The sequence below is a fragment of the Alexandromys fortis genome, unplaced genomic scaffold (genome assembly GCF_014885135.2).
Source record: "Alexandromys fortis isolate MF-2015 unplaced genomic scaffold, M_Fortis_MF-2015_v1.1 scaffold_182, whole genome shotgun sequence".
NCBI lineage: Eukaryota > Metazoa > Chordata > Mammalia > Rodentia > Cricetidae > Alexandromys > Alexandromys fortis.
Window position 1 is genome coordinate 2,162,987 of NW_026068068.1, and position 24,734 is coordinate 2,187,720.

The 24,734-nt window shown below is 44.3% G+C and overlaps 1 protein-coding gene across 4 annotated transcripts in view; it reads right to left on the reverse strand.

Annotated features, from left to right (window-relative positions):
• Positions 1-24,734, reverse strand: part of Dnah11 (dynein axonemal heavy chain 11) — a 324,204-nt gene that overhangs the window by 257,517 nt on the left and 41,953 nt on the right. For all 4 annotated transcript variants that reach the window (XM_050120839.1, XM_050120837.1, XM_050120838.1 and 1 more), the window contains exons 15-27: positions 20,875-21,207; positions 20,439-20,690; positions 20,189-20,358; positions 19,192-19,414; positions 14,558-14,674; positions 14,371-14,457; positions 9,480-9,638; positions 8,519-8,602; positions 6,165-6,323; positions 4,074-4,196; positions 3,261-3,383; positions 1,169-1,393; positions 716-807 (exon numbers count right to left, since the gene is read on the reverse strand). In XM_050120839.1, coding sequence (XP_049976796.1) covers positions 716-807; positions 1,169-1,393; positions 3,261-3,383; positions 4,074-4,196; positions 6,165-6,323; positions 8,519-8,602; positions 9,480-9,638; positions 14,371-14,457; positions 14,558-14,674; positions 19,192-19,414; positions 20,189-20,358; positions 20,439-20,690; positions 20,875-21,207 — 2,147 coding nt within the window. The remainder of the gene's footprint in view (positions 1-715; positions 808-1,168; positions 1,394-3,260; positions 3,384-4,073; positions 4,197-6,164; positions 6,324-8,518; positions 8,603-9,479; positions 9,639-14,370; positions 14,458-14,557; positions 14,675-19,191; positions 19,415-20,188; positions 20,359-20,438; positions 20,691-20,874; positions 21,208-24,734) is intronic.

Here is a 24,734-nt window from a genome sequence, read left to right on the forward strand (position 1 = left end):
AGGAAGCTGTAATTGGGGCAGAGCCCGTTTCCCATTGGCTATCTGCAAACACAAGTGCCTTCTACCTTCTCTAGCATCCATGGGAATCCGAGACCCAGAACTGCTCGCACTTCATTACCCAAAGTCCTAGCTGTTGCCTAGGTACAAGTAACTACGACTGTTCAGTGAGCATCTCATCTGCATGGTGGATTCGCCCTTTTTAAACCGAAAGCCAGGTTGTTCTTGTGGATGCGGTTGTGGATTTTATGTGAATGTGACTTCACAAATGGCACTTGGGAAAGGATTCTGAAAGCACTGACATGCTCTGTAAGGGTGATATATGTAGAGAAAGTATAAAACAGGGGGAGGGTTCGCATCTCTAATGCAGCACTTGGAAAGCTGAGGCAGGAGGCTTCCCATGAGTTCAACAACAACCCTGAAATAAAACAACAAAATGTCCAAAGAGGGGTGGCACTTGGAGAAAGGGGGGAGTGAATGAGAACAGACAGGCAGACTATAAGAACTATGCGGGAGTGCTGTCCAGGGTTTGGGTACACAGTAGGTGTTCAATAAGATAGCATATCAAAAAGATATGAAGAAGAATTGATCAGTTATCAGGAATCTCACCTACAGGGTACAGGGCAGCTAGAGAAAGCGTGGCTTCAGCCACGTGATGTTAGACATTGTTAGGATGTGAAGGAAGCAGACTTTAACCGACCCTTTGTCCTGTTCTTACCTGTGCTGAAAATCTTTCAGCTTCTCATAGAGGTGGGGTCTGCATGTTGCTTCTAAGATATTTTTTATTTTGGCTGTCTCAAACATTAACTCCTGTGTAGAAGCAGAACATAGATTTTAGAAAGCCAGCCATTTTCTTTCTGCTGAGAGCAGGCAGCTGAGTGGCCGGCGCTCAGGAGACTGTAGGGATACCCGGCCCTGTGTTTGCTCCTGTAGGGACAGTGTCTGTTAACACAGTTTCACTGAACAGTCATACCTCTCTGTTTCCAAACCACTTATCATGGCACAATGACAGCCTTGAGTAGCTGATATGGCAACGCAAGATTTGTAAAAGCATCCTTTCAGTTTTCTGATTCCTCTGCACAGATTGTGTTATATAAACCTTACATCATGCATCATGGGTTTCTACATATGAAAACTTTGCTAGAACAGATCGGGCCTATCTCTGACTGACCTTAAATTCAGCATCCACTACATCAAATCTTCTGGAATCTTCCACAAGCTGGGTTCGAATATCTTCTGAGCAAACAAAGATGCTTTCCAAATGAGACCAGGTTCGCTGGACTTCCATCCAGGTAAAGATGACCGTGTCGGCCACATTTAACTTGTTCTGCCAGCTTAGGACTTGCTCGATGAAGTACTCCACATACTTGCTTTGCAGAAGAGTCTGCAACTGCACCTACAAGGCCGGCAGGCACGGGTCAGTCGCTAACTCTACTGGGCTATGAGGGCCACAGGAAAGCTGCTCTGCTTGCTGCTGTGGTTTTGCACCTTGTGTGGAACCCAGACAGGTGCCATCAATCTTTTGCAAAATGGGCGAAAGACCTCATAGCACGCTGATGTATCCAACCAAAGAAATGAGGTAAGAAGAAGCATCTGTATTTAACATGTCTTCTATAAGAAGGACATGCACTGCCGTGCAGGTAAAATCCACTGTCGGGGGCTGGGGCGATGGCTTAGTCCATGAAGTGTTTACTATGGAAGCACGAGGACCTGAGTTCACATCCCCAGCACCCATGTAAAAGACAAAAACAAAAGCTAAGTGTGGTGGTATGTGCTTGTAATATCCCAGTATTGGGATAGGCAGAGAGAGACGGGCAGCTTTAAGAATTAACACACTCTTTCTTACTTAGCCCCTAGGCACTGCTCAGTTTTCCAAGGGTGTGTGTCCGTTGTGTGTATCTGTGTGTCCGTGTGTATGTATGTGTGTTCATGTGTGTGTGTATCCATGTGTATGTGTGTGTCCATGTGTGTGTGTCCGTGTGTATGTGTGTTCATGTGTGTGTGTCCGTGTGTATGTGTGTGTCCGTTTGTATGTGTGTGTCCGTTTATATGTGTGTGTACGTGTGTATGTGTGTGTCCGTGTGCATGTGTACATTTGTAGGCATCAAGATTTCAAAAAGCAAACTCTCCCTCAAGCTTCCTCTTCCCGTTTGCAGCCGAGGGCTATGCGCTACAGCAACACTATCACCAAGACCATGGAAATCTCTAAACTGACCTCCTGCTCCCGTTCACTCTAAGTATTTAACATATGCGATTCCTCTTCCGGGCAAAACCCTTGGTTTCTGTGCAATATCCTGCTCTGTTATTTCCGTGCGCGCAGGCTCTCACCCTGTCCCATCCATTCTGTTGTTAACCAAAGGTGGCATCCTCAAGGCTCTGGACCTTGTGTCCTTTCTCTCTCTCCCTCTCACTGGATGCTGACCACAGCCTCCAACCCTCATGCTACACAGAGTCTGGGCTCTGAGCTGATGTCTGCCTTTATATAATTGACTCTCACACTTAATCGGCCCAGAATTAGTGTCAGTATGCTCTAGGCTTACATCTGATCACAGAGAGTTATTGCCTTCTCCAGTGCTCCCATCTCCCTCTCTTCTTGTATATGTCTAAAGAGATGCTCATTTCTTTATCTTTACAATCCAAGCTCATATATGTTAACCTTACACCCGTGACTCCTGATTTACTTTTCATAACTTTCATGGAAAAATTATATTCCAAGGAAGCCAAAACAATTGGCCCCTGAGAGGTGGTGACTTTCTAGTGTTGTAAACACCACTGACATTGTCCCCATGGCATAACCATTCTTTCCTAGTGTCTCTTCTTAGCCTTGCAGGAGCTTGTCAATCTCTCTTTAGTCCCCCAGGAGTCTGTCAATCTCTCCTAAATCTTCTGGGAATCTGTCCGTCTCTCGTTAGTTTCCTTGGGGTCAGCAGTCTGTCTCTCCATGGTCTTTTAGGAGTCCATCTGTCTCTCCTTAGTCTCCGGAGAATCTGTTTGTCTCTTGTTAGTCTCCTAGGGGTCTGTCTGTCTCTCCTTAGTCTCCGAGGAGTCTGTCTGTCTCTTGTTAGTTCCCTAGTGAACTCTTCTGTGCATCTCCTTTCTGAACTATAAGTCCACACCTCTGAATGTCAAATGATCTCACACCTGGAACTCAGCAAAAGTAGATGCTCAGTGAACAAATGAATCAAACTTTGTAGGTGAATTTTGAAAAAAAATCCAAAATTGCTAATTAAAATAAAAATCTATAATAAATCCATCTATTTTACCTGGTTGTGCTCTAGCGTTTCAAAGAGCTGCTCATCAGACTTCAGCAGTGGAATACCTGTTCTATGGTGAGCTTCATAAGAAAATTCCAGGGTCTCCCAGGTCTGGCTGACTTCAGTAATAACCTAGTAATCACAAGAATCAATTAATTAAAGTATAAACATCAAATTCAGGACTAATATGTCACTAATATTTATAAATTTATAAATAAATTGTAAATTACAAATAAATAATACTCACATCAATAATTTAAAAATGCATAATATTAAACGTGACTGGCCTCATTTTTTCCTACAAGATTCAGGGTGACAAGATTGGGGGAGTGAATGCCAGCACCTCGGAGAACCAAGCATCATAGTAACACCGAAGTTATACTGGACCTGATTCACATCTCCTCCCTGAAGGTGTGCAAGTGTGAGAGGGACTTCAAGGTCATGCCAATTTATAGATTAGCCAGCATGAGACAGGTGTAGGGCCTGAATGTGATCTCAGGCCCCTGAGCAAACCTGGGGAAGCCAATTATCCTTTTATGCTTCAGTTTCCCCATCTGTACCCTAGAAATAAAAACATTATTATTCTGAAAGACAAATTGAGTTCACCAAAGTCCAGTTCTTAGAGTGCGGCTTGCAACAGAGGAAAAGATATGATATGCAAGTGGCCCTGCTCCCTTCGACAGGGCCAGCCCTCCTGTTGCTGCCTGTCCCCTGTCTTCGGCTGATCCTGTGCATCCTAGGAAAGATGCAGTCTAAAGGTATTACCACCTAAGAGCTGAGTTCATTCACTCAGCATCATGGAGACGCATCCCTGGATGGTACCTTCTCGGTGCCCAGCTCCTTCACGGCCTTGTCCACAATGTCTCTCACATCATCTTCTACTCTGTGCAGCTGCAACGCCAGCAGGTCTGCCAATGCTGTGGCATCATTTATTGAAAACCTGACCTGATTAGGAAGAAAATGAGGCAGACTCTGTATTCCACATTTAATGATGTCCTGGAAGGTGCGGTAACACAGCTTTCAGCTCATGGGTCTTGAGCCTTCGTCTGCAGTAACTCAGCGGAGCCAAGTCTCCGCCATGTTCCCACACAATGCTTTCTTCTGTTTTTATAGCCTTCCATTTTCAAACTGTTTTTATTGCCTTTACCCAAAAACTATTTTTTAAAAAAAGATTCCCACTTTCCCACTGTTAATTTATTATAATTTAGTTGAAACCCTAGGAACTAGGCGGCAGCCCATTTGTCTTTTCTTCCTGAAGTCCTGCTCACAGAACATAATTTCCAGTCACTCGTGATATGACCTAGTTTTACCACTAATTTAATCTTAGTGGCTTGCCAAAAATTATCGTCACTCATGCCATTATTCAGGTTTATCATGTGAAATAGTTCACATTATTCTCTCCATTATCCTTTGCCCCACCCCCCGCCCGTCACCCAGGATTGGGTTAACAAGAACTTGGTTCTTCCTACATCCTGAGGTCAATTCATGTGCTTTACAAATGAGAGCTGCAGAAAAACATCTCCCTCGCAGTCCTCAGAGGACAGCACTCTGCCTTCAGGATGCTGCCGCCCTGTCTGACTTCCACCACTGCACACACACAGAGTGACAACGAGCCACTGCCTCAGGCTAAGGAGCATCCTCACAGGCGAGACTGTGATTGGCCATGTCTGACCCTGGAAAGCCCCGGCAAAGTCAGCAAGTTGATCATTCTGTCTGCATTCTGACTTCACTCCCCAGCCAATGGGAGCAGGAAGATATAACGGGACTTCCGTGAGTCTTCTGTGCACTCAATATGTACCCAGCCCAGGAGATAGACTCTTTTCTACCTCTACTCTAAACTCCAGCCTAGAAAATGGGCTTTTCCCCCTGTAATGTCTGACTGACATAACATTTTTTTAGCTTATAAAAATACATTCCATAAGCAATCAGACACCGTGTCAAGGCAATAGTGTATAGGAAGAAATAGGAGGAGAGACAAGATACACAGTCAGTTACATATGCAGATATAAAACATTCTGAATGAATTTATCAATCGGTAACAAAGCGTAAGTAGACAATGTCTAGAAGTACTAAGGAAAATATGAGCATAATAACTTCAGGTCACTTGATAGACCTCTTACCACAGGCTAGACATCACATATGAGCATATATAGTATCTAATAGGTCTGCACGAGAAACATTGTTTTTGTTTTATAGAATAGCTAATGAAGGCACACGGAGCAAGAAACTTAGCCCAGGGCCTCAAAATCCCTTCATGTAGGGATTAGGGCCACACTGCCAGGCTGCTGCGAGTTCCTGCCCTGACAACTTTCCTTGTACTGTGATGATATTCTTTCACAAAGAAAGCTCCTGCTTCACCTCAGGAGAAAACACATCTCAGGTTTCTCCTACACATTTCCAAATGAATCGGGTCACTTGTGGTGAAAAGCAGAGCATACGATTGACACATTTGCTTTTCCATAGATACAATGGGGAACAGCCCAGAACCTCAAGAGGCATGGCCATGTGAAAAACCACTTATGTCATGCAACATGATACTGAAAAGGACATCATATTACACACCAAGTTTAAAAAAGAACTCACAATGTCAGAATTTCCTCTACCCCCAGAGATCCTTTCCATGGTACATAAAATCACTAGCTCCTCTTTGGGTGCTGTGAAATGTTGTCCTATTTCTTCTCGATGGCTCCTTACAGGGCAACTATGATGCTTAAAGAGCAGACAGAATCTTTCTCAGGATAAAAGTAAAAATAAACCCAAACTGGAGAAGTGAAGTGACTTCCTGAGGTCAGACAGGAAGGAGGAGTGGGCTCACTGGTGCCTCAAGGAAGATGACCTCCTGATAGAAACTAGAGACTTTCCCACATGCTCCCCTCTATAGGGACTACACAGTAAGGTGGCCCCAGTACGTACCCCAATGGCCTTCATCAGCTGCTGCCAATGCCTGTCCCTGAGAGCAGGGCTCTGCAACTCCGCGATGGCTCTCAGCGAGGTCGTCATGTCCTTCACAGTGCCCTCCAGGCCGGAATAAGCATCCCAGGCACGGACAGTCTTGTCCAGTGACCAGATTTCCTAAAGAAATATAAGGGAAGGGGAATGCCCAGATTCCCATAGAAAACAATATATTACATGTATGATTATCTCCCATGGGAGAATACATGGGCCTTTCTCCATCCACGGATTAAGAAAGACAGTTGAAGGCATATATGAGGGCAGCCTGGGCTATATAGAGTGCTTGGGTTTTTTTTTTTTTTTTAATAAATAAAAGAAACAGAAAGTATTGGCTCCTCTAGAGCAGAGGTTCTAAACCTGTAGGTGAACCCCTAAAATGTTGGTTGTTTGCAAGTTAAAGAAGGTTTAAATAAGCCCTCCTCTCAGCTTTCATCCTGGCCCCAGGAACAAAGCCAGCAGTTGGGAATGACAAAAACCCACAATAAAATCAAGTAAATGATGATGCCAATTCTTTTAAAAATAGGACCTGCAGTTGGAGTGAGGTTGTCACCGGGACATGAAAGAGCCAAGGGCAGAAGAATGGAAGGGGGTTGAGCACCAAATGACCTACAGCACGGCAGCCCATTAGTATTGAAGGGCTTGAGACGGGGACAATGTGGAGAACAAACTGGGCAGAGACAGTCCAAGCTAAGCCCAGAACTCAACCTGGGCCAAAGACACTGGGAAGTAGGAAGGAAGCAAAGGACTCGCTGTCTCTGTCTCTCCCTCCCTCCCTCCCTCCCTCCCTCCCTCCCTCCCTCCCTCCCTCCCTCCCTCCCTCCCTCCCTCCCTCCCTCCCTCCCTCCCTTTCTCTCTCTCTCTCTCTTCTCGTGTCTTCTTTTCTTTCTTTCCTTTTCTTTTTTTAAATATTTCCCAGGTTTCTCTCTTAGAACCCTCTGAAGTAGATGAATCTACCAGCCATCCCTGCCTGTCAGGGGCTGACATTTTTTCTTCTTTTTTTCTGATTTTACCTTATTTTATGTGCATTGGTGTGAGGGTGTCAGATTCCCTACAACTGGAGTTACACACAGTTGTGAGTTTGCCATGTGGGTGCTGAAAATGGAACCCAGGTCCTCTGAAAGAGCAGCCAGTGCTCTTAACCATTAAGCCATGTCTCCAGCCCCAGGGCTTGACAATTTTGACTTTTTTTCCTTCTGTAGCCTTTGGCTCTCTCTAGAGAAGTTCTGCTTTCTTCAGGCCACATGCAGCACAAGTCAAGGCATTAGTTCTGGTAATGAAGTTCTGGGCACATTGCGCCCTCTGGGCACGCTGGAGTAACCAGTGGCTACAGAGGTCATAATAGTTCATGTAGAGACAGATGTAATCCCAAGAGCCAAACTGATGGGCACTTTTTTAGATAGACAATACTCACAGTTGATCGAGGAGTTACTCTCATTTAATAAAGAAACTGCCTTGGCCCATTTGATAGGCCAACCCTTAGGTGGGTGGAGTAAACAGAACAGAATGCTGGGAAAAAGAAGCCGAGTCAGGGAGTCACCATGATTCTCCCACTCCAAACAGATGCAGGTTAAGATCTTTCCTGGTAAGCCACCTCGTGGGCTACACAGATTATTAAAAATGAGGTAGATCAATATGTAAGAGCTAGCCAATAAGAGGCTGGAACTAATGGGCCAGGCAGTGTTTAAAAGAATACAGTTTCCGTGTAATTATTTTGGGTATAAAGCTAGCCGTGTGGGTGGCCGGGTACCAGGAATGTAGCCCGCTGCTCCTATTACAACACACGGTTTCTAAAGGAAGACACCAGAGGCTCAGTTCCTAAGCTGTAGCCCTCGGCCCTGGTGCTCACCACCTTCCTCTCTACTCTAGAAGCTACGGCAAGCTCATGGTCAGGGCTGTCTCTCATGCACTCATTAATCCTTCAAGTAGTGCACCAGAGCTGAGAAGAGGGCTCAGCGGTTAAGAGCACAGACTGCTCTTCCAGAGGATCTGGGTTCAATTCCCAGCACCCACATGGCAGCTCATAACTGTCTGCAACTCCAGTTCCAGGGCATCTGATATCCTCACACCAATGCACACAAAATAAAATTAAGTAAAAGCGAATACACTAATATGCTTTTATCAACTCATTCTCAGAAGGGCAGGCTTGATGAGCCGCACAACATGGTGAGAGTGTAAAAAATATTGTTTTGTCTCATTCTGCTTGGAGTAAATAAGGAAACACAGCCCCTTGCACCAGATATTACCAGGCAAGGGAAGATGGAAGGAGGCGGTGCCCAGAAAGACAAATGGCTCTACCCGGCAGTTATGAGACTTGCCTTGGCAAACCTCCTGAGTTCCGCATCCATCTGTTCCATGTTGATCTGTTTCCACGGAGTTTTTGTCCAATTATCAATGCTTCTCTGAAAATGCACAGGAGATAAAAGTGTCAACATTTGGCAGAAGCAAGTCTCCACAACCAAATATATAAACTGGTGAGACCCAGGACGCTCTCCATCAGTGCAAAGTCCATTTAAAATATCAACTGCACTTGTCAAAACTTCCCCATCACTAAAATAAAAAACGTGCGAAGTTAAGGCTAAAACACTATGATGTATTAATTTCTAGTAGCAGTAATACATCCACATAGTCACCATCATTTCATCCTGAAGAGTTTAAGTCAATTGTTAAGTATATTACTGAAAAATAGGCTTCTATAACTCTATATGGAATAGAAATTAGGCTGTCATCCAAAAGTCTTTATTGTAACAACAATCTCATTTACCAGTTTTGATCATATTTATATTTTACATCTTGTTAATATATTTTTACATGGTTTTAAACTGACTTAAGGGATTTGTGCAAGTTGTATATTTTCCTCGAGCTTTTTCTACATAAGCTTTTAGTATTAATCACATACAAATTAAATGTTTTCAGTACATTTCAGTTTATACATGTATACAGAAAATACAAACAGGGTGTCTATGTGAGTTTGTATGTGCAGTCAGCTGTATATTTAACAGAGATTTACAGATTTATATTTATTCATATTCTATAGAATATCCCCAAAGGATCTGAGGCAGTCAGCTCATATAGCAATGTTTTACAAAACAACTGATATTCAGGCAGAATCTTTCATTAATAGAGATCTCTGAACCTTAATTCTGGGAATAGGTGTAGGGAGCAAAATCTAATACTTTAAAACACCACAAAACCCAAATAAACTGATACAGACCCTGAGATTACACGGTCACTCAAATCTCTATGAAAGAGAACCCTGGTGCCCCAAATCCATCTTACTCTGACGTAAACGATGACGTCCCAGAGGCCCTTGAGCAGCCGGATCTCTTGGCGGCACTGCTTCATGTGTTTGTACTCTGGAAGAGCCACCTCGAAGAGCCGTGCACAGTCTTGCATCTGCCCCATCTCTTCCTCCAAAATCTCCAGCTCCTGATGTGCCTGAGGGGAAAACACACCTGCAAGCTGCAGGCTAGGGATAGAAGCTTCACTGTCCCTGTTTCTGTGACTGCACCTTCAAACTGTGATGGTCAAAAGGAAATTGAAATAAAAAGCCTGCCGTGTCATTTGTAAGCTGCAGACAGCTGTTGACTTCTTGCTTTCTTCATGCAGTTGGAACTTAGCTCAAGAACAGGGGAAGTTCTATATCAGAAATTAGTTTTTTAATGATCAATTAGTTTAACAAAACAATAACAACCAAAGAAGAAGGAGGAGGAGGAAAAAAAGAAAGAAAGAAAGAAAGAGAGAAGAAAGAAATAAAACAAATTCTAGCTCTGAGTAGTGCCTCAGTGATTCTCCAACATGCAGGAAAACGAGGCAGGGGGATCGCTGAGAATAAACCAGCCTGGGCACAGAGTAAGACCCTGAGAAGGAAGGAATGGAGGAAAGAAAGAAAGAAAGAAAGAAAGAAAGAAAGAAAGAAAAGAAAAGGAAGGAAGGAAGGAAGGAAGGAAAGAGGGAGGGAAGGAGGAAGGAAGGAAGGAAGGAAAAAAGAGGAGGGGGGAAAGGTGAGAGGGGGAGGGAATAAAGAAAGAAAACCATTCCAACTCCAAAATGGCCCTATAAATGATTACCAATACAAGCATGCTCAAGACCACACATGCCCGAAGGCATCCAGGGTAAACTCATCCGCACACACCTGTGTTTGAATGCCAGCTAAGGCTCTGCTACTATCCTGACACATAGAAAAGCTGATGTTTTGCATCCAGTGCAAATTAGTTTGCTGTCCCCTTTAGACAAGTGTCTCTTAATTTTCCTGTCTATTAACAGGGCAGTGTGCTCACACAGTGAAGTCTGAAAGGGGGCACCTTTCACACATAGACACACACAGACACAGACAGACAGACAGACAGACAGACAGACAGACAGACAGACACAGACACAGACACAGACACACACACACACACACACACACACACACACTGCCCCGCTGCTGTTTCTCCCTGCTCTTTCTCCCGTCCTCAGTGATCAGCTTCTCCAGTCTGAATCGGACTTGCCTTCTCTTTGGATTTCCTTCCATCCTCCTCCCAAGGTCCAAAGAGTGAATTCCTTTAGTTTTCTTCCTTTTTCTTTTAATATTAAGAAAACCAGCATTTGATCTTTTTATGTTCTGTAAATTCTAACTTTTTTGACAAGCAAATATTTCTGTTTATCATGTATGTGTATTAAAATATGTGCACATGGTGGCCTAGATCCAAATGAAAATGTCTTCCTAACATATGTATCATTCCACTGTGGGTTTGCTGTAGTCACAGCATTGGAAAATGCACTCTCGAGATTTTTAGACGTCAGACGTGAGCGTTAGCCAGTTCTACAATATGCTTGTCCCCCCATATCTGCAGGAGATTGGTTCCAGGATCCTGCCCAGCTACTCAAACCCAAATACACTTAGTCCCTTATATAAAATAGCATGGCCTCTGTATAGAACATATGAATGTATTTTAAATACTTTCTAAGTTATCTTTAATTCCTAATGCAATGTAAATGAATTATAAACAGCTGTTACCACTTCCAGCAGCTTCATGTCTGGCTTTATCTGGTCACCTTTGGTATTCTGAGGTTCACTGTGATGAATCTAAACAAACCTTCACTTAACCACCCTGGGTTTCAGGCAGCTTCTGGAATCCACATCATCTAGCTCCAGGGATATGTCAGTATATTATCATTCTGTTTATTCCTGCTGGAAGTGGCAGGCAGGCAAGAGGGCCTCGCAGCAGGAACAGAAGCCAGAGGGCATTGGTGACACCTTTCAAATCCTGTGACTCTATTCTAGCTGGATACATTCAAATGTCTTCCTCTGTATCTCTTGCCTATTTCTCATTTCTTTATGCCTATTTGAAATGTTCCAAGTAATTTCTTCCGATGTAACACATGTCCTCATTTTTTCCAAATGTAAATAGTTTATTCTCCTATCTGCTGAGTTGTATGTCTCAGGAAACTGTAATTTTCATTTCCTTAAGTAACTGGCACTTTTCCACATTCGTCTGATCATATTTGGATAATGGATTAAGATCAGGACTGTGTTTTTTAGGGATTTGAGTTTCTTTCTACGGGTTTCTAAAAAAAAGCTACTTACAGCCATTCCTATTCCCTGGCCTTGAAAGTTCCTTAACCCCAAGGCAGCATAGAGGGAACCACAGGTGCTTATGGCAGCAGGCTCACATTTATAGATTCCTAGATTACCTCGTTCCTCTCCCTTCACCTTACTAAGCCTCAGAGCCTTAGCAAGGGTCAGTGGGCTCCTCAGAGGCTCCCCGTGCACACTGTACACTTCTGTTGCCCCACCCCAGTTACCCTGAGATCTGGTCTGATACAACATCCACCATGGCAAAGTGTCCATCTCAAAGCTGCAGCTTCAGGGATGTGCTGGCGTGCTCAAGAGTCGCTAAAGCAGCATGGCTTTGGAGTCCTTTCAAATGTTCTATCCTGCTGATAAGAGATTTCTATGATGTGGAAAGTCCTTCTGTATATGTGTAGCTTTTATTGGTTATTAGATAAAGACTCTGTCTCGGCCTGTGATAGTAGAGCTGGGCGGGGGAGGGAACTAAACTGAATGCTGGGAGAAAGAAGGTGGAGTCAGTGATACCACATGCAGCCACCAGAGGGGAAAGATGCGAGCCGCCAGCCGGAACTTTGCCAGTAGGCCGTGAGCCTTGTGGTAAAATATAAAATAATAGAAATGGGTTAATTTAAGAGATAAGAGTGAACTAGAAATATGCAAAAGCTAATAGGCCAAGCAGGGTTGTAATTACACAGCTTCTGTGTGATTATTTCTGGAGTCTGGGCTGCTGGGAAATGAACAATCTATGTACAACTGTACATCTGTGGTAATGTATCCAGCATCTTTTATGCAAGAAGAATCATCACAGTGTGCAAGCCCCGCAAAATGAGCAGCCTTTTATCTTGAATCATTTCCCTATTTTGTGCACCCCATCTTTATCTCTGAACAGAACGCAGCACTTTACTGTGGAATCCCATCACAGAAAGGAAGGAAAGAAGGAAGGAGAAAGGAAATAAAGAAAGAATGAATCCCGCCATAGACCATCATCCTCCTTGTTTCCGGGAGGTCAATGGCTTCTATTTATGGGCTGAGATGCCTGGGGCACTGGTCCTCCCCATGGTACAAGACTGTGCATGACTCTGCTTGAATCTGATTCTAGAAGTATTAGATTTATAAGACAAGCATACACAGAGAATGACTTCAAGAAGAAGGTAGTCCAGCTCCATCCTTTCTGAAATGTCTGCCACACACCCTGAAAAGGCATGGGATGCGCTTCTCACTTTTAAATATTCAACTATAAGCAGCTACAGTATGTGTGGAAGTGGAGAGATTCAATCCATATCTGTCATAAATGTTTGCAGACAACATATTGGTGAGTCAAATAAAAAACATTTTCCCATCCGCAATCTGTTCTGACCACCTGGAGTTTAGATATAGTCTTTTAACAATCTTTTATTAACATATGTTAACTTACTCCTTTCCAATGGATATAAACTAACTTTCTTCAAAATGGGAGAAAAGACCTTAGGCCACAGAGTGTGTTTTTTTTTTTTTTTATAGGGTAAAAGCAGTTGTTTCACTTCAAAGCCAGATTTGGAAAATCTGGACACCATTCCAAGAGGAAATCCTAAGCCAAACATGAAGACTGAGCCCAAAGAGGAACCCAGAAGGGCCCAGCACGTGAACGAAAACATTCTCACCCTCACAGGGACATTTTTGCACTTCTTGCGTTGCTAGGTTAAGATCCTGCAGGGTTTCTAACACAAAGATAGAAGACATCCTTTCAAATTCCCTATGAATCCCGTGTGGGTTTGAGTTCTTAGAGTGATGTAGCTTGAGAGAAACTTGTGAGAAACCCTGGGTGAGTCAACAGGACAGACACCCAGGCTGCTCTGCAGTCCTCTGGTCAAAGCTACGTCCACAGTCTGGAGCTGTAGTTCAGTGCCTGAGCCCTCGCACCACCAGAAAACAAGGGAGAAGGTTAGTACATGGGAAGTAGCATCATTGTTAGAAGTGCTGGTCTCTCCAAAGAAGATTTAGACAGGCAAAACTGTAATCCTATTTCTGAAATTTATGAACTGTAATCTTCAAAAAAAGTATGCTGATTGTCTTCATCTTAAAGAGGAAAAAGTGAAGTGATCTCATGGGGCTACAATGGTAATTAAAATGCAATCTGCCCAATAAAAGTTCTTTTTATCTCCCTCCTCCTGTGTGTGTCCCCATCCACATGTGCCTGCGCATGTGTTTATAGGGAACTGAACTCCAGACCTCCTCCAGAAACTATGCAGCTCTCACTACAGTCGTCTATATCTCCGTCCTTACCTTTTATTTTGAGATAGGACATCACTATTATAACTTACTCAGACCAGCCTTAAACTCAATTTTTAGCCTATGCAACTTGAATTTTGTGAGCCTGCCATGGTTTCACAAGCAGCCAGGATGCTGGATGATAATTCTACTACACGAGGTCAAATCATTCTTATTTCTGTCCTCCGACTCTTGACAGAGGGCGAGACCTCGCGCATTCTCAGTGCTGATTTCACTTGCGTGATTATTTTGATGATGGTGGCGTTTGGAGGAAACACAAATTAAAACAATGTAATGAAGGAAAAAGAAAACTCCTTTTCTGATCTGGCTCCTGCTGTGCCCATGAGACGGCTGGGAAGGAATTACCTGATCAAGCACTGAGTACGGATTCTCTGCTTTAAATCCAAGTGGGGCATACCTTCTGAATCTCTCTCGGAATTCTGCTTGCTTTTCCTAGTCAGGGGAGAAAAGTGAATGTCAATCAGATAGTTTCTATTTCCCTTGTCAGACTTCCCTTAAAAATAGACAGCCACAAACCCATTAAGTAACTCACATCAAATAAAACACATTTTTTTCTAATAAGAGTGACCTCCGCATTTTGTAGTGGGGAGACTTTGTGTCTGACCATAGCAGCGATCTTCTTGGTGGTTTCCCATCGTTCTGGTAATTCCTGTGTAAACAAAGATGCAATGGCCATCACTTCAGCTCCTGAGCCAACTCTACTACATGAGATCTAATCATTCTTGTTTCTGTCCTCCAACTCAGGACATCTTTTAGAAGTAAGTCTTCCAAATAAGACAAAGTTACAGCATAAAAGGGGTTAGAACTGGAGCACCTCCCTTGCAGGCATCAGAATTGTTTTCATCTTAAAATTGGCAGAAACATTTCAAAATAAAGACCTCCGAACCACTTTGCCATTGTGGGAACAGAGGTAAAGAGCTGTGGAGGCTGGGGAAGGGCTTGCTAGGAAAGTTCGAGTTCTGATCTTTACCCAGGAGTGACAGTATGGACCTACAATCTCAAGGGCACAGAGGGGTAAGGGTAGAAAGTCACATTGACAGAAGAATCCCTGGGGCTTGTTAGCCACTAGCCTGGCCAAATGGGTGAACTCCAGGTTCAATGAGGGACCTTGTCACAAAAAATATGTGATTAAGGAAAACACTCATTAGCGAACTGTGACTTCCACATGCATATGAATCATGTATACATGCTCATCCAGACACACACACACACACGCACACACACATGCACACACATACACATATGCACACACATGCACACATACACATGCACACACATGCACATATGCACATGCGCACATACATACACACATGTACACACACATGCACGCACAGATACACGCACACACACACATGCACACACACATACATGCGTACACACACACGAAATTAAAGTGCTCTGGGCATGAATTTACTGCTTCCTAATAACCAGAAATGTAAACCAGGAACTTTAGTTTGTTTTTTTTTAAAAAAAAAAAAAGAAAGAAAAAAAAGAAAGATAAAAAAAAGAAAAAAGTTGCTTTGAAACTTTGGTTCTGAGTAGGCAAAAGTTACAATGTGACCCCGTTTCTTCCTTCTGTCACAATTTGCAGGCTTCTGAGCTGGCTCAAGTTTTAGCACTGAAGTTGACCAGTTTTTGGCAAGGAGGAATTTTTGAAGGAACTCAAGAGGCAAGGGGGACAGGAAGGTCAGTTCCTACTTGATGTTGAACAAAAACAACAATAAACAGTTGAGGGACGACCTCCACTCTGCCCTCCCCACCCTGCAAACAGATGAGGAGCAACTGACTCTGTGATAGCCGTGATGCCGTGGAGAAGCACGGCTGTGTCCAAGGACACTGAACCTGATTGGTCACACACAACCACATCTCCTGACACGGTCCTGCCTTGCTGAGCTGCACTGCAAAGTTCCACAGGCTACTTTGTAACCCTCAGTAGATATTTGATGGGCAGTCCAGCAACTGCAGATTATAAAGAGGGTGCTGTGCTAAGTAACTGTGTGGAGAGGGTACTTCAGCAGTAAAACACGTTCTTGGAATTAAACTAGTGTCTCCAAAAGAGAAGGAAGGAGGTGTGCGCAGAACCAGTTCACGTGGTTCATTGTACTAATGTCCCCCAACAGGCCAACTAGTCATACAATCAATGTCATTAGGAAGCATGTGTCATGATGGGAACCCCCTCCAGCTCAGGAGTCAACAGACTCGGGCTCTAAAACACTGTGCCCCCATCTTTTGCCGCCTCTTCAAAATCCTGTGTCTTGTGACCTGAATTCTGTCCCAGCATGATGTTGCTTGACCATAATCCCAATGACTCAGGAGGTGGAGGTCAGGAGTAGGGAGGGGTGACAGAAGTTCAAGGTGAGTCTTAGCAACATAGCAAGTTCAAGGCCCAACTGAGGAGAGACCATGTCTCAAAACAATAAGAACAACACAACCCAATCCAACTCAGCATCCCATCAGAAGCCATGAGCGGAAGTCAGGGAGGTTCACAAGGGACATCTCAGGTCTGTACCTTCCTCAAACACAGCAGACCTGCCATGTGCTTGTAAATTCTAACTACCCCTTTACTTGATGCAAAAAGCAAAAGACTGGACTACCTCAAAATTCTAATGGACAGAATCGAATTTGGGGATGTGGTAACTCCACGTGAGGTACAATGAATGAGGGCTTCCGGGAGAGACAGAGTGGATAAGCCCTGTGGACCAGAACTCTACTGCTGCTGCAGCGCAGACTGTGGGCAGCATATGAGGACGAATGGGGTAGGCTGAGCAGCTACTACTGTTAGCTGGGTTGGGGGTAGTAAGAACTGAATTAAAATGGGAGAGAACAGACTAAAAAGGCTAATGATGATGAAGAAGCTCTCAGAACCTTGAAATACAAGCACATCTAAGGTGCTCTTTGTTTTGTTTGTAATCCTAGAAGTAAGCATAGATACATCGTAAAAGTGCAAGTTATTCAGGAAAAGTTACAATTCGACGTATTTTTCCTCTCATCTGCAGTCTGCTTCTGAACCATGAAAGATTTAATATTTTCAATTAAGATTGATACTTTCAAGCCCTAAGGAAGTCAAATTTTCATATTATAAATTCTCGAGGAAATGAGAACTTCCCCATACTGATTAATTATGTTATAACTGGCTTCTCTGTGAGATAAATGTCAAGGTCCAAGGTCTGACACAAAGAATACCCAAGTTCTTTAAGGAAGATATATTGGGGCAGTAAGATGGCTTTAAGGGTAAAGGCATGTATCTCCAAGACTGAGCTTGATCTCCAGAACCCACATGGTTGAAGAAGGGAAACAGTCCTGAAAGTTGTCTTCTGACCTCCATACAGTTCCCCCATATATACATACAACACCCAGAAAAATAAATAAATATAAAAACTAAGTAAATAAAAATCCTTTGTAGCTGATGCTACTATGGTTATTTCATCTCTCAAGGCTGTTAAGCATTTGTCTGGCCAGTTTGTCACTTGTCCCATGTAGCAGGTCAAAGGACAGTTTCATGTAATACAGAATTTCATACACAACAGTTCTCTCTGTCCTTTATGGTCAAAGATCACTGGCAATAATATATTGTTGCATTTTGTCCTCTCAGAACAAAATATTGCCGCCAGTGTGAAAACCAGTCCTTGAAAGAGTCACATATAGAAGTACCATGTGACCCAGCATGTCCACTCCTAAGTTCATGCCAGAAAAAAAATGAAAATAATTATTCAAATACCCACACATCAGTGTTCGAAAGAAAATAATTCATGCTCGCCAAGATGGAGACAAGTCTTACACCCATCAGTAGACAGACAGGTAAACACAAGATCAAAAGGAGTAAAATGTCAATAATGATACAAAGTGATTAAGCTATACAGCCATTTACCAGGGGAAGCCAAATCCAGTGTGTGGGCTGGGGTAGAGAAAGACTGTGGCAATGAACGGCAGTTTCCTTGCCGGATGAGAAAAATTTGGTGGCCCTGAACAAAAGTGGTGGTAACACAACGCTGTAAATACACTAATTCCTACTTAATTGTACATTTGAAATATTATTTTCACATTAAACCTAGCTGTCAACTTCATCTAAATAAAAAGAGGTAGGTAACTAAAATAAGTTGGAAATGGCAAATATAGACAAACAAAAAATTATCTTAAAGAGAGTCACAAAAAATAGTTTTCCGAAAAGGAAACACACCCCAAGACAAGTGCCAAGGCAGATAGATGAGAGCTGTCGCCTGAGGGACTGAAAGCCAGATGCTGTGGCTAGAGACTGTCTCAGTGAGCAAGCACAAGAACCAGATTCTTGCATCCATTGAAAACGCCAGGGCTGGTACATGCATACGGTAAGCCCACAGCTGTCAGGGGTGGAGTAGAGGCAGGGGGATTATCTGTCAGTCTAGCTCCAGATTCAGGGAAGTACCCAAACTCAGGGGCTTGGGCAGAGAAGGGGAGAACAGGTGTCCTCCTCAGGCCGTCGTATTCACCACACACGCACTCACATGCATACAGAATCAGTCAGTATTTGGGTGCGTGCTCTGACCACTAACCTCAAAGCGAGCTTTGGCTAATGCGCCCACTGGTGACATTCACAAAGTCCGTTGTAAGTCCACCCCACTCCACCATCTACAGAATTCCAATAAGTACAGCAGCAGAGACTCAACTCCAAGATTTTTCCTCATGAATTCGGTTGAAATTAAGCAGACCTTGCTTGTATTCTGGCACCTACCAGCCACCAAATATTTCTGGAGCACAGCCAGTGCAAAACAGATCTGACAGGAAAACACAGAGATTTTCCCATCCAGACCAGACTCCACATTTTTATCATCACATTTGTGACGTATTTTAGAATGCTTCTCAGATGGCGGGCAGTAGAGAATGCAGAAGACTGTGGGTATGGCTACATGGCACACATGAAAATGACGGGGACTCAAGGAGCAGCGCAGAGGAATTGATGGCCCGGACAGCGGGAGGACAGTGTCGCAGTGGGTGAGAACGTGTTCTTATGCTGCACACAGAGGTGCGTAGTGGCTGGCTTTACTACTTCTATGGCCTGAAAAAGTCATCTCTTCTATCTTCAGGTTCTTCACCTGTGCCATGAAAACACTGTCTGCATCTCGCTTCATGCTGACAAGACTGTAAAGTCAGCCCCCGGCTGAAGGAATTGCCTGTTTCACGGGTGCTTACCTCCAGCTGGGCGTAGACTTGCTCGGGCAGCTTCTGATCATAGCTTTCCAGCAGCATGATGGTTTCCTTCAGGGGTTCAAAGAGCTCATCAGTAGCTCTCTGTCGGCTTCGTACAGCCAGAAGATGGCCCATGATGTCGACTAAGCCACTGTGGTCACCTTCACTCAGCTGCTGCTGAAGACCAACGTCTGTCCTCTTGATAAATCCCTGCAGTTCATTCAGGCTGTAACAAACGTGTACACACAGGTATGCACAAGCTAGGTTAGTGAAAACATCTCACCTCATACAGAGCTCCAAGCAGGAATATGCACCATAGCAAAGACAGAAATAATCAAATGCCTATTACCGGATTTAAGCATCCATTTGTGTCATTTCAGACATTCCTTCTCCATACCAAGCCAAGACATATTCTCCAACTTGTGGCAATGACTTACCATGCTCTTTCCCTGTGGGTAGCTTCATGTAAGTGGAGCAACACTGTATAGGGCCTGCAGTTGGTGTCTTTCACCAGACAGAAGGTTTTCAAGGTCATTCAAATATGAGCATTGACTTGATGGGAGCTCATTTTCATTCTATATAAATATTCATTTTTAAATCTACCCTAAAGTTAGCGTACAAATACTATTGGAGTTAATTTGTCAACTACAAACCAGTCAGCTGTGGGTTTACATGCAGAGGTCAGAGGACAACTTCAGGGGTCGTTCTTCAGCTTCCATGCAACTTTGTTTGGTTTTGAGTCAGGGTCTCTAACTAAGCCTGAGGTGTGATGCTGTAGGCTGTCTGGTTTGCAAGCCCCAGGGATTCCTCTGTTTTCGCCTCCCCACATCTGGGAGTAACGCATATTCCACCACACTCAGTTTTTACATAAGTACAGGAGGTTAAACTTGGGTCATCACTGGTACGCGACAAACAGTTTACAGACTAAGCCGTCTCCACAGCCCACCAGCCAGCTTCTGTCAAAAGCTAGACCCATTTCAAACCCAAAGGTGAAGGCTACCTGCCGATGACGAATCTTAGCAGGTGCTCCTGAAACATCCAGCTCCACTTCTTGATCACACTGAGCAAGCTCAGCTTGAAAGGCTTCATGTCTACCTTGAACCAACTGTTAAACACTCGGAAGTCATCAAACTTGCTCATCTGAACATACAAAGACTCATAAATGTCGATCTGTAAGATTAGAAAGAACAATAATATAGCAACCTCATGAAAAGCTAGTTAAGAGTACTAAATGCTAAGGGTTGCCTTGCCTGTTCTTTGAACTGTTCTAAAGTTGGTGGCTGCAGGATGTCTTCATTCGCATGAGCGTCCACCTCCTCAGATGGTGAGGCAGGGCCATACAGGAGGAACTGCTTCAGAATCTCAGCTCGGTCGTCCACCCAGAGGTAAGAGTAGGTCTCCAGAGAACTTCTGAACTCCAAGACTTTGCTGATGACATCAGCCACTCTATTCATGATCTCCCGCCGGACCTCTGCCAGGCCTAACATGTTATCCATGTCGTTCTAAACGAGAGGGGAACCATGTGTGTCTTTCTTTACCCAAGGATTTCTTACCATAACCTTATCCAATGGAATCACTCAAGAGAGAGTCCTCAACAAAAGGAAGAAAAGAATCTGTGTGCCCGTGTGGCCCTTACTGGCATCTCTCTGGCTTCTCATGATCCCCGTTTTGTTCCCGAGAGAATACCTGGTAGTTTGCGATGTCCAGGTGTGCCGCCACACGCTTCATCTGGGCGGACATCCGGAAGCTGCCACACAGCATTTCCTCCACCAGATCGTAGAAGCCGTCTCCACACTCTCTTTCCAAAGGGGGCTTAAACACAATCTCAGGGGGCATTAAGAGCATTTGTGCTTGAAAAAACGGCGCAGGTTTTAACTGTCTCTCTGTGTTCATCAGGAAGAAGTCCAGGTCATGCAAGATGGCCTGAAAAAAGCCTTCCACCACAATGTCATCAATGAATTCCACATAAATTTTCCAGGAATCCAGAGAAGGATCAGCTCTGAAGAGCTTCCGGTTCTCCTAAGAATGAAAGATGAAAGGGTCAACGTTAACCAACATAAAAGAGAAGCCTGCCCTGGAGTGCCTGCTGAGGAAAGGACTGTATTTTGGGGTGTGGTGCCCAGACATTCAAATCTAAGGCTATAGAACCTTTTGGTAAAAGGCAAAAGCTGATGTAGGATTTTATAATAGTATAGCATTAAGCTAACATACCACATATGTTCAAAAAATATCCTTTAAAAGAAGACATCAATACAAAAATTGCTATCTTCAAATACAGGCAAGAAATATACTAATTCCCAACAAATTCCAGAACACTGGAGCCCAGGACTGGAACAGTTTATGTGGTCATGGACTTTGTTATCCAGGCCCTTATATAAAGAGATTTCCTAATGACCTCTGAGAACAGTACTCTGGGACACTACGATATTACTATTACTAAGTTGGGGATGGGATCCTATGGGTTTGCTGCCTCCAAATTTAGGGCTAGATCTCCTGGGGTGCTGCATTTCATGTCATGTATCCCCAGATCCATACAGTCATGTGACCTGCATGCATGCATGCATCCTGAGAACCTGAACACAGCAGCCTTTTCTTTTGTGGCAAAGGGATAGACATAGAAAGCAAAGAAATACACATAGAAAACAAAGGGATACATATAAAAGCAAAAAGGGAGAAATCCTGTAGATATGAAAGACAAAGTCCCTGACACATTCATCCTTCCCTGCCACTCACAAAGATTCCTTGAGTCAAAGAGGAAAATATCCCTCACAGGCTGGACACATCCAACCAACCAGCATGTGTCTCCTTTACAGCTGCCTCATGTTAAGCTTTTCTCATTTTCTGACACAGAATGGGAGTTTTGAAATTACTCAGCTCTGACTTGAGAAAAAACAGCGAACACTGTGAGAAGGAAAATGCCAACCGTACTCTCACAAAGGTTTCTAGTCAGGTCTTTTGAGGGATGTATTAGCCTGAATGTCTAATGCCTGATATTGGAGCTTAAGATTTTTTTAATTATCCAGAAAATGTTAACCGGGTGGTGGTGGCACAGTCTTTTAACCCCAGGACTCAGGAGGGAGAGGCAGTCATATATCTGCAGTTCGTGGCTAGCCTGGTCTACATGGTGAGTTCCAGGATAGACAAGGCTACACAGAGAAACCTGTCTTGAAAAATAACCAAAAAAAGGAAGGAAGGGAGGAAGGAAGAAGGAAGGAAGGAAGGAAGGAAGAAAGAAAGAAAGAAAGAAAGAAAGAAAGAAAGAAAGAAAGAAAGAAAGAAAACATAACACTCCCTCCACCACCACCACCCCCGCCCAGAAAACTAATTGCAATCTGCCACCTGACCTCTGTGAGGCAGACCCTACTACATGAGCAGGTGTTAAACCTATCCTCACAAAGTCACGGAAGATTTGACAGCACCAAAGAGAGCCACACCCAAGTGTAGCTTAAGATGCAAAGAGTACTGTAAACCCAGATGTGTCTTCCCTTACATGGCAGATGCTTGGGGGTTCTCTTCTACTCTAGGGGCCTTAGGCAGCACCCTGGAGAAAACCCAGCTCTACCGACAACCTGATCACAGACTTTTCACTGAGATTTCCAGACCACAAGAGAACACACTTCTGTCATTTAAAATCCCCACTTGTGAAACTATGTCAGCCTCAGGGGAGCCACAGTCTCATTTGGAGAGGGTTTTTAAAGGTATCTGGCTACTGTGCTGACACTGTCTCTAGACAATGACCAAGCTGTATGGCCTCTTCTGGACTGAAAACTGCTGTCTTCCCATGGCCCGAGAGATGCAAGGTTCTCCTGGGTCTTTTTCAGTAATGCTTTAGTTCATCCATGAAGGCTCTGTCCTCATGACCTTACCCTCTCCCAAAGGCCCTAGCTCCTGTTCCCAGCACCTTGGGTGTTGGAATCTGAGCTGGAGAGGGATTAGCATTCAGACCACCTGAGAGGTCACAGATGACTTCTGACTAGGAGCAATGGGAATGCCTAGAAAGGTTGGGGTCTGGATGTGCTTTGAATTAAGCAGAGCTAACACATGTTCTGGGTGTGAAGGATGAAGGGAGGATGCTGTAGACTACACACTCTGTCAAGATTCCTGCGAAAGGAACGGGAAGACTGGGGTTTCCATTTTAGACAGTTTGAGGTGTTCATTGGTCAAATAAAAGAGTTGGACAGTCAGGTTTATTAGTGTGGGAATCAAGAGAAGGTTCCCACTGGAAATGCAAATTCAAGATCAAAGACACTAAACCAGGATGTGGGAGGAGGCCCTCCGACAGCACGACTCTGGGGTCTGGGCCTGCTGGCCAGGATGCCAAGCATTGTGGAAGGAACAGTGGCAAGGCAGGTCCATATCTGCTCTGAGGTGCTGTCTGGGCTTCATGGGGCAGAAAAGAACCTTTGAGGCATTTGACATGTAAAGTAAGAACACACCTGGAATTGAACTAAATTGGAACAAAAGTAAACCTGAAAAGTCTCCCTATCTGCCCCCCCCCCCCTGCAACACGAAGGCTAGCATCTCACCTCGCTTAGCCTCCCCTCTCACTTCCTGGAGCACAACAGGTGCTCTGGCTAGCCAGCAGCTTTTTCTGCGCGCTCCTGCCAGGGCCGGCCATGTCTGATTTCACTTAGACTTGCTGTAATCATACTATTGACTTTCACCCTCTTGCCAACCCTCATCTAGTGCCCGGCTTTTCCTGTAGCACTAGTCTAATGCGCCTCGCTTATTCTCCCCCCACTAGACCGTAAGCTCCATGACAGCAAGGATCTTAGCTCTATCACTGATGTACCCACACTTAGAATGGGGGTCAGGGAGGTGGCTGAGTGGGCAAAGCACTTGCACACAAGCTTAAGAACTGGAACTCGGTCCCCAGCACCCACACAAATGCCTGGTAGGTGGCAGTCTGTCTGGAATTCCAGAACTCTGGAGGTGGAAATGAGATCTCTAGATCAATCTGGCTGTCCTGGTGAGCTCCGGACTCGGATGTGATCCAGCCCCGAGCAATCATGTGGTGAGCACCATCATCATCGGATGGACCTGCACATGCATGCACACCCACTCGCATGAACACTGCACACACATGTGCTCCCATACAGGTCCAAGCATGCATGAACACACAGGTGCATACAAATAAACAAAAACTTAGAAAGGTATGAGAACACAGGAGGCTCACAGGAAAATCATAACCCTTTCTCTCCCTACTGCTGAACTGGGGAAAACCAGGTCCAAGTTCCGGAAGACATAGGCTGAACACCGAAGTTTCCAGGCTGTACCAAGTGTTCTTTCTCTGTCCAATACTACAGAGACCAGAGGGACCGTGTTTATGGCTTTGGGATCACATGCTCCTCAAGAGAAGGTTGCACATAATGAGATTCTCCGAAGTGAACACCAGTCACTTCCCTAGCCCCGTCAGTGGCTGAAAAGCTAAATTCCCTGTTTGTGTCTCTCGCACTGGCTAGCTACAGGTACCAGACGTCAATCTCTGTCAGTTTCTCATTTCACTACAGAAGGCTCCGCGTCATGTCTGGAGCATCAGTTCCCAC